The 11,173-nt window shown below is 31.2% G+C and overlaps 1 protein-coding gene across 1 annotated transcript in view; it reads right to left on the bottom strand.

The window, feature by feature from the left end:
- Positions 1 to 476: 476 nt before the first annotated feature.
- LOC111707439 (mastermind-like domain-containing protein 1) overlaps positions 477 to 11,173 on the bottom strand; it is a 20,097-nt gene continuing 9,400 nt past the window's right edge. Inside the window, exons 5-8 of the mRNA XM_023480552.1 lie at positions 9,267 to 9,352; positions 6,654 to 6,915; positions 3,474 to 3,676; positions 477 to 2,245 (exon numbers count right to left, since the gene is read on the bottom strand). Of these exons, the coding sequence (XP_023336320.1) occupies positions 1,805 to 2,245; positions 3,474 to 3,676; positions 6,654 to 6,915; positions 9,267 to 9,352 (992 nt within the window). The 3' untranslated portion in view covers positions 477 to 1,804. The remainder of the gene's footprint in view (positions 2,246 to 3,473; positions 3,677 to 6,653; positions 6,916 to 9,266; positions 9,353 to 11,173) is intronic.

Consider the following 11,173-nt stretch of genomic DNA (forward strand, 5'->3'; position numbering starts at 1 on the left):
TGCAGCCCAATGTCGGAGACCTTTAATATTTCAATCTATGAATGATATTAGATAAAAGGTTTACATCATAAGGCTGCAAAGATATTGGTTTTACAAAAACTGAATTTGTGGCAAAGACTCAATTCCTTTAAGAAATAGATGTAATACTTTGTGATACACAATTTTTCAATTTACGACTATGAGAATTTGTTGATATATATATATATATATATAAGTTTGTGAACTTTTGAATTATTAAAATCGTTAAATTTTTTTCTTAGACAATTGCTCATTCAAGAAATAGGTGTAATAAATTGTGATACACTTGTAATTTTTCAATTTACGACTATGGGAATTTTTTAAATATATATAAAAGTTCTAGAATTATTTAAATCTTAGACACAAAAGAAACTGCATGCATTATTAAACTTGAAGCGATAGCGTTTTTATAGGGTAGTGTATATTTATAGTATGACCATAAAAATATATAAATAATATCACTTCTTTAAATAAATTTATTTTTATAACTTTATCTATAAAATATTCGGCACCACCTGGTTACCTCTGTCATAAATAATATTCATTTGATTAAATTCTATTCATAAGGCTTTAAATATCACTCAAACTTATGTTACAGCATTTCGTGTTTTTCACATAAACATTTGGTAAAAGTATTCATTTAAAAACATAAAAATTTGATCTAATTTTAATTGTTTAAACATTCATGAATTTAAGTTAAATAACTTCTTGATTGAAATAAATATTAGGAATAAAATGACGCAGTGTTCCCAAAGTAAAATAATGACTCTTTTACACAAAAAATCGTTAAAAAAACTTTACTATGATGACATGGTTCCAAAAGTCCTTTCATTTGAAGAGTTTCTCAAATCACAACGGTAACTGTGTTCAAAGAATCTTGTTTTTTTCTGAAAATAAATCATTTTCAACTCCAGTTTCTCTGTAATTTGTGGATTTATGTAAAGAGTCAATGAAGAACAAAACTCATCTTTTTGTTCAGATAAAACAAAAATATCTTCAGCTTGTTATTTTTTGAAGATTTACCATTGTGAATCTGGCGTGAAGCTTTTTAAACTCTTGATCAAAATTATTTGTTTTTAAAAAGTTCAATTGACTTAAAAAATGACTTTTTTGATGTTCGATCTTATTTTTCATATAACAAGTAAATCTCACCAGTTAAAAATATACTAAAATGCAATAATACACAATCAACAAAATTTCCTAAAGGCTTTTTACCAAGCGGTAACTTCCCAAGGGTATTTTCCCAACCGTGCAATTACCCAAGCAGCACCTTCCCAAGTATTTCATAACCGCAGCGCTCGGCCCCCTATCCTGTTCTAGCCGCTGCGCTCGGCCCCCTAGCTCATCGTAGCCGCAGAGCTCAGCCTCTATTACGACATGCGGTGCCTCAGAAGGCCTAACCTAACTTTGAGATTAGTTTGCCTCTTGGTAAATTGTCCAATTTGGAAGTGGCCAATTGGATATAATTGTCACTTGGGAAGTTGCCCTTGGGAAAATACCTTTGGGAAAGTACCTAACACCATAAAAAATATAGTTCTTTATATAAAAGACGAGAATGTAAACATTACTTTTGAGCAATCTGATTATTATGCTAAGATTTGGTTTCGCGAATTTACTGACAAGATGGCATTTTAAAACGATTTCTTTGTGTGTGGTAACATCAAGGGTCATTTCAGTTTTTGTAATAAAATATTTTCTTCCAGAAAAATGGTGAATAGTTCAGACTAAATAAATATCACATATTTTTGGTATAAAAACTTTTTTAATTATTGTTTGAAACTAATATTTACTCCTCTGTTGAACAACCTTGAGTCCTAAAATATCTTAATTTATCAAATTTTTTCCCAATATTCATTGGTAAATAATCTTCATGGTCATCACTTGATTTTCCAGGATTTAGGTTCGTAGATTTCTCCATCTTTGAGTCCCCACGGTTCCAAACATCCCTAGACGATGTGTCATTATTGGTGTACTTCGTCCATTCTGGAAAAGATCGTCCATTTTTATAATCCTGTCTGATATCAACAAACCTTGGCGGTCTTTCGTCATTTGTAGAATCCCGATATTTATTGACCAAGTCATGAAGCCGGAATTCTGGTTCCTCCTCTCCTGTTTCCAAACATTTGTTTCCCGAGTCAAAACACATTCGAACGTACAGCGCATCGGAGCTTCGTCTTCGATGCAGTGCACGGGAATTGTTTGCGGCATATCCCGTAACACTGGATTTCTGAAAGTAAACAATGAGTTTAACTCATTCTCAGAACTATTTGGAAACTTTGAAATTAAAGGGAAAAGTATAATATTAATGCATTTTGAAAAAAAGAATGTACGTCAAAATATTTCAACTTATAACAGAAATAAAAAAAAATATTTGCTTTGTCTGTATAATAAACATTTTTCATGTTAAAACATATGTCGGCATCCCATGCTTTCTGTAACAAGTGTAATATAAATTCATCATAAAAGTTCTATTTATCATGGATGATTCATGTATCCACGTGGGGGGGTTTTATGGCTTAACAATCTTCAACCCTTTTTTAACCAACAATCGTTGTTCTATAAGCATAAGTTAAAGTGTACTAAAAAAGTGTCTATCAGTACATGTTGTATCTCTTTATTTTATTAATTTCTAGGGATTAGTGCATGCACTGTTATATAGCTTGTATTTGATTTATTTCTAGAAATTGTTAAATGAACATAGATTGTTCTTAATTAATCTCAAGGAATTAGTAAATGAGAATATATTGTTCTTAATTGATCTCTAGAAATTAGTAAATGAGCAAAGATTGTTCTTAATTAATCTCTAGAAATTAGTATTAAATGAGAATAGACTGTCCTTAATTAATCTCTAGAAATTAGTATTAAATGAGAATAGACTGTCCTTAATTAATCTCAAGGAATTAGTAAATGAAAATAGATTGTTCTTAACTAATCTCTAGGAATTAGTAAATGAACATAGATTGTTGTTAACTAATCTCTAGGAATAAGTAAATGAGTATAGATTGTTTTTAATTAATTTCAATGAATTAGTACTTGTAAATAATTTGTAATGTCTAGGAATTATCACATGTACATAGATTGTACTTGATTAATTTCTAGGAATTAGTGCATGTACATAGATTGTACTTGATTAATTTCTAGGAATTAGTACATGTACATAGATTGTACTTGATTAATTTCTAGGAATTAGCACATGTACATAGATTGTACTTGATTAATTTCTAGGAATTAGTACATGTACATAGATTGTACTTTATTAATTTCTAGGAATTATCACATGTACATAGAGTGTACTTGATTAATTTCTAGGAATTAGTACATGTACATAGATTGTACTTTATTAATTTCTAGGAATTAGCAAATGTACATACATTGTACTTGATTAATTTCTAGGAATTAGTACATGTACAGCGTAAATAGATCACTGAAATCTTTTCATAATAATTATTTCTGACCTTTCTAAGATTAGTTTCCTGCTCCAGCTCCTGTTTTGCTATTGTCAGGAGACTGTTTAAACTCCTGTCCTCCCCTTCCTCATCCTGTTCCTCCTTTTCATCCTGTTTCTCTTCCTTCTCCTGCTCTATTATATGCTGCTGATCTTCACCCCGACTTGTTTTCCTGCTCGCAGGAGCACTTTTAGCCATCCTCAGTTCTCCTCCTGTTCATTAAAATGTTAAGTTTTAAATAAAATCAACCAAAAAATGTTGTGATAAAAAGAAACTGAGTTTTTGCGACAAACTCTGATATTCTAATCCGCATATATTTACAGAACAATGTCGTAGACCTTTAATATTTCAAACTTTGAACTATGCTTGTTAAAATAATCAAAGTTTGAAATATCAAAGGTTCACGCCATTAGGTAGCATAGATATAGAGATTTGAACATTTTAGCTGTTGGCAAAAAACTCAGTTCCTCGTTTGATATAATTCTCTTTTGTCTAAAACCCTTTGAACTTACAAGACAACTATATTGCGTAATTTTAGATTAGATTTTGATTTTAGAAGAAGAAAAAAACTACCAATCGATTCATTTTTATCTTTCATGTTAACAATTCTTTTGAAAAAGTTATGACTTGTATTAATGTTCATAGTTTAAACTTTGTTGAAAGGAACTGTTTTTGTAATCTTAAGTCACCCTCAATCTAAAAAAAATGAGCCTGACCGATTTACAAGGGTACCCGGAGGAAATATAGCTGATCCGCAATATGGAAGATAGTTTGAAAATTGTTTTATTCTGAAATTAAGTCTTTGACACAATCTTAATTTTTCTAATCCATATTTCTCCACAACCTGATGGTGTTAACCTTTGATATTTCAAACAACACGCGAAACTGACATAACTCACAGTATGTCCTGATGATACGATTCATGTGCGGAGTTTCGTTAATCTTGAACATTTAATATCGATATCCAATATGGGCACTTTTAAATTTAATATCGATATCCAAAATGGGCACTTTCAAATTTAATAATGCTACATCTCTCAAGTAAAGTTAAATATGCAGGGGCCAGGGAATAGATGAGAAATCAAATTAATCCGACGGTATTGAACGAAGTAAATATTCATCCCAATACTAAGATTTATTCACAAAAGTTCTGCTGATTTGATATAAAATTAAAGGCCGCCAACTACTCAACAATATAGAACTTTTAAACTTTAATATGCAATTCAATTCAATTTAATGTGAAAAAGTTGGGACCAATAAAAAAGTTTTAATAAAAATATTAAAATTTAAATTGCAGAAAAAAATGGTTTTTTGATTTAACCAGTAGCATCTGGATCCACGTGACAACATGATATTGTGATGTCAACAACAAATAAGTTTTCAGAAGAAATATCAACAAGTAAAATACTGCAATATTGTTTTACAGATCAAGTTATGATACAACAATAGAAGAGTTCAAGAAAATATACATCTATCTATATATATTCTCCACATTTTATAGTGCAACATAGAAAGACGTACGTACGTTCACTTTACTCCTGGCCTGCTCAAGTCGGGATAGAGGTTTAAACAATATTTTGAGCAAATATTAAACAATTATATATTTAATACGGAGCTAAGGAAAGAACCAATAAAATTACAATCCATCAAAAAATGAATTGAGTCTTGTGACACTTATTGGATAACGTTATATGATTAAAAGTTAGACAAATATAAAGTTTAAATGTACAACAAATAACTAGAAAAAACTAGAAAAAAACTAGAAAAAAACTAGAAAAAACTGCCTCATTGCTTGGTTTTGAATTTACTTCTTTGTTTATCTGCATCTTAACCTTGATTAAACATTAAACTCTTCTCTTTTTTTTGCAGCAAGGTCTTTGCAACAAAGTTTTTCAGACTGTATACACACCCTTCTTCTTCTTCCTGTACATTGTCTTTTAAGTCCTGCAAGACCTTCCCATTTTGATATTTCTTTCACCAAAAATATTATCTTTAATGGCATAACATCTGATGATAAAAAATACGTTGGTTTTTCTCTATTTATACCTTACATTCCCCTCCATATTACCGGCACAACCTTGTGACCTCGTGGATCCTCTAGTACGACAGATCTAATATTCTAGGTTTGAAGTACCAAAAGGTAACAGGTTGCAAAGGTTATGGGATTAGAAAATTGTAGTTTGAGGAACGTATAAGATTCTTTAAAAGATGTTTTAATGCATTTTTGATTCACAATCCCAAAGTTAAATTGAGTCTTCTTCTGGATTAAAGTCTTTAAAAGGATTATTAAATGATTTGGCAAAGAGAGAAACACGTTTAAAGTTGCAGAGAACTGTGAATATACGGAAACAGACAGTTTAAATTCCGTACAGTCGTCTCTGAAGTCTCATCCTTTGTGGGTAACCCTTTATAATGGAGAACTATAAAACAGCTGAAACAGCAGGAAATTGTTCAAGGTTAAATAAAAATCATTTTTACTAATGATTTAAATTTTACTATTTTAACATTTCTGAATTCAATGTTTCGCTTTCAAGACGTTATTTTGATGCTCATCTTGATATATTTTGACAATTTTAAAGTATAGAGAAAAAAGTCGTATTTCTTATTCCTAACTATGTGTTAACGAGATCTAAACCGCTTGTTCAGCCGCTACTGCAGAGTTCTTTTCTTCAAAGTATATATCATTTTAATTTTTCATTAATTTGTTTAGTATCATTATTTTCAATTATATGGATTCTTTAGATATTACTGTATTACATCTGTAATCTCTACTTGAACCTAATTGGTCTACTTATCGTTCTACTTTATCAGTAAAAAGTACATCTATTTATATATTATACCTTTTTGATATTCCCCCCNTCCTAATCCGATTACAAAAAAAGATGTAAAATTATTGATTTGACTCCACATTTTGGTTTAAAAATAAGATTAGAATGACAGAGACCAGAGAAATTGGTTGAACCACGTCGACGCGGTTCAACCATGTTTTGCCAATCATAAAATCAGATCTCAGGGAAAATCGAAAAGTTGAAATGTTCACGGTACATTCATTTAACCAATTTAAAAAAATATATTTGGTTCTATATGAAAATTAGCAACTCATGAATTTTTGCAGAGAAGCCTGACTGGAAAATAGCCTAAATCAGACTTTTATTAAGAAACAGAATTATAATAAGTAAGCTTATTTACCTGGAAGTACAAAATGATCCGGAAATAACAGATTTTTAACATTTTGTTGTTGTTGTTGAGGTTGATGTTGTTGAGGCTGTCGATGTTGTTGTTCTTGTGATTGCTGTTGTTGTTCTTGTGATTGCTGTTGTTGCTCTTGATGATGATTATGATGATGATGTTGATGATACCGATGTTGTTGATCTTGTTCCAGCTGCTGCTTCAGCTGTAGAGGAAGAAGATCAAGAAGCGAGGAGAACTCCTGTGATGTTGAACCAGTATACTAAACAGTAAGCAAACATTTCATTAAACAGTAAACAGTAATCTTCATGATAGAAACAATCTTAAGAACTGACAAGGGTCAACCCAGACCGAAATATATTTTTAATAAAATGACGAACTAGCATCCACTTTTTTTACTCTACAGAGGTTTGGTCTATAACCATCACCGAATTTTTAGTAAAAAAAAAACATACATTTCACTAAACAGTAAACAAACATTTTTCTAAACAGTAAACAAACATTTTACTACACAGCAATTAAACATTTTACTAGACAGTGAACAAACATTTTACAAAACAGTAAACAACATTTCACTAAACAGTAAACAAACATTTCACTAAACAGTAATCAAACATTTTACTAAAAGTTAAAAAACATTTTAGTAACAGTAAATAAACAATTAACTAAACAGTACACACACATTTCACTAAACAGTAAACAAACATTTCACTAAACAGGAACCAAATATTTCACGTTTATTTGATTGGTGAACTGAAAAGAACAACAGAAATGGTCTCCTAGTTTACTTTAGAAATACTAAGTTAAAAAGTTTGAATTTTATAGAGAAAATTGCAGGCAAAGCTGGGTTTCCAAGCTAGTATAAAGCTACAATGATTCTACATTTTACAATAAACAGAACGTACATCCATCAGACGAGCTAGTACAGTTCATACATATAAAGTAAGTACGAAATTTATTTACTTAAATCTAGCCTGATTTACAGGATTCTAAATTAGGTCAGTATTAAGCCTAATATAGACAGCTGAGATTAAAACAGGAAAAACAGGCTGAGATAAACTTTTTTGAATATTTTTCTTTAATAAAATCTTTCCTTCAGAAAATGAAAATAATTGATGCATACTTGAATTTAAAATATATGCAGATTTTTGCATGCTTCAAAACAGAAGTTAATTCCAGTTTGAAGAAGAATTGACTCCTGTAATTTTCCCAATTCCTGTAAATTAACCCAAACTAACTGTCACTGTAAGGTCAAAAGCACTAGACGAGTGTCTGACATGGGTTTAGTTTCAGAGCAATATTAGATTTGAAGTATTTACGATCTAATTTGCTTTCCCATGTTTAAAAGTCGTGCACTGTCAAGGACAGAGAAAATCAATCATTGACATTTTCATAATTTCGTTTCGAGGATTTTGTAGAATGTAGAAAACTGATTTTATTCATATAACAGATAAGATATTGAATTGCTTTGCATAAAAGTGCACAAGGTACGATGCACATTTATTTTAATGCATATATTCATCTATTTTGACAGATTTCAGATGTTTGAATGCATACTGCATCAAGTACATGACTTTTTTTCATGTATTCGAGATATTTGATACACGGCTTGATAAGAGAAGAGGAAAAGGCAAAATATTAAAAAGGCCGGATGATATTTTCCTAAAATGCGAGAAAAAATCTCTGCTTTCTTAAGCAAAGTTAGAGTCTTTTAGACCTGAAATTCTTTTTGTAATTTAAAAACGGTTCTTTACAGGGGTTCTTAATCTTATGTAAGTGTAGTTTATCAGTACTGTAGCTGTACACTCTTAGGGCCAAAGAATCAATGTATATATAGTAGTAATCTATGTTTGTCTGTTGTATGTCCAATCAAAACTCATGAACCATGCTTAACCTCAGATTTACCCAATAATTCTATTAGGAAACTCGGTAAGACCACGGGAATGTTCTTAATCTAATTTAAAGATGCTTAGTTGGGTAAAAGGAAAACTTCAAGGAATTGTCCTTCAAATTTATTTTCCAGGCGAGGCTAGTATGAAAAATTATGGTAGAGCGATACGGAGTCGTACAATATAATCTTCATGTACAAGACATTCTTATGCATTAGACATGCTCATGTACTAGACATGCTCATGTACTAAACATGCTCATATACTAAACATGCTCATGTACTAGACATACTCATGCATTAGACGTGCTCATGAACTAGACATGCTCATGTGCTAAACATGCTCATGTACAAGACATGCTCATGTACTAGACATGCTCATGTACTAGACATGCTCATGTACTATACATGCTCATGTACTAGACATGCTCATGTACTAGACATTCTTATGTACAATACATGTTCATGTACTAGACATGCTCATGTACTAGACATGCTCATTTACTAGACATGCTCATGGCTCATGTACTAGACATGCTCATGTACTAGACATGCTCATTGCTCATTTACTAAACATGCTCATGTGCTAGAATGCTCATTGCTGATGTACTAGACATGCTCATGTTGTAGACATGCTCATGTACTAAACATGCTCATGTACTAAACATACTCATGTACTAGACATGATCATGTACTAGACATGCTCATGTACAAGACATGCTCACCTTGGTCCTTGCTTCCTTCAACTCCTTCTCTCTCCTTCTCTCCACCAGTACCGTGGTAGGACAGGCAAACGGGATTATCGGCATTCCTACAATAAAACACAAATATTTAAACGTGTGTTGAGTACAAAAATCGCCGATTTTAACACTGTGATCTAACCAGGCAACGTTTGTTGCATAAATTTATTTATATTCTAGTGTACAAATTGTGTATAGTTCAGCACTCTATAATAATGGTTTATGATGAACTATGAGGCATTTGTGATCAACTTTGATATTTAAAAAGTAATTTGCAAAACTCTCATCGGTTTTAACGAAAGAGCTTGCAACCTTTAGATTACTCTGCGTTCTTTAATGTAACATACAACCTTTTACAATTTAATTTACAATTTAAACCTTACAATTAGATTTCTATAAAACGGATTTCCAACAGCACAAGCTGTCATTAAGCAAAACCCAAAGCGTGTTTGGTTGTGTTGCATTAAATCCCCCTTTATATGGAGATGATATGCGTTATATCAAAACTAGAGAAGTTACGATGTCACAAAGTCGTATTAGCATGTAAAGGTACATAATGTTAACTTATGTATATAGTTCAACATTCACGCTAATGTGTTTAGACAAAGAAAGCTAACAACATGAGATATTTTATAGAAATAAAGCGTAGTTGAAACATCAAGAAGTCTCATGGACTTTATGTTTTTACTTGTTCCAGCAACGTCAGCAGTGAATTGACTGTTTTGCTCCATTTTTTCTCTCTAATTTTTCGGCATTTTTTTTTTGTTTGTTATGTGAACTGGAGGGAAAACTAAGGGGTGTCTTACAACTGATATTTTTGATTTGATATTTATTGAAAGATTCGCAAAATTTTTGGTTTAAAAATCCGTGAAATTGACTATTACTAAAATGGATCCTTTTCATATTCTGGTTAAAAAATGGCTCCAGTCAGAATTGATAGGTTAAATAGCTGAGTAGAGAATCTGAATTATCCTGGGATATGGAAAATTTCGAAATGAGATTCAGGATCGCCGAGTCTTCAGGTTAATGCTCAACCTGCTACTGATTAAGAACTTAAAATGATTTTGGAAGAGTTTTCTGTTTCCCTGCAGCCTGCAGAAATCAGAAAGTGTGTCAACCACATGAGAGATCTCGCCAGATCTCTCAATGGAGCCTTTTTAGAAAAGTTTATATAAATGGAAATTTTGGTTAAAATGTAAATTTCCCAATCTAATTTAACTAATAATATATGTATTGCAGGCTTATCAGGTTGTTTTAATTGAAATATAAACAAATCAATAATATCAGTTGTAGAGAAAAACCCTGTAGCTTGGTAACCCAGCTTTGCATGGAAACTAAAGTTAAAACCCGTTTTGTAAAACATTTTAATTATATCGGAAAAGTCTCTCTTCGAAACTGCAAAAAAAGTGGTTTCAAATAAAAATTTAGGTTGCACAAGAAAAGTATAATGCAAAATACTGAAACTAAATTTAACAAATAAAGAACAGAGTCAAGACGTAGCATATATATACATTAGAAAAATAACTCTTATTTGGTTAATGATAGTTAGTGTCAAATAGATGTCATATGACTTGAGCACTGAGCACTTATCTTTAAACGCAATTTATGAATTTATTTTTGCACTTGACATCTTGCATTCAACACACATATATACATCTTGCATTCCACACACCTATATCCATCTTGGATTCAACATACATATATAGTACATCTTGCATTCAACACACATATACACATCTTGCATTCCACACACCTATATCCATCTTGGATTCAACATACATATATAGTACATCTTGCATTCAACACATATATACATCTTGCATTCAACACACCTATATCCATCTTGGATTCAACATACATATATAGTACATCTTGCATTCAACACATATATA

Source organism: Eurytemora carolleeae, unplaced genomic scaffold (genome assembly GCF_000591075.1).
Source record: "Eurytemora carolleeae unplaced genomic scaffold, Eaff_2.0 scaffold791, whole genome shotgun sequence".
Lineage (NCBI taxonomy): Eukaryota > Metazoa > Arthropoda > Copepoda > Calanoida > Temoridae > Eurytemora > Eurytemora carolleeae.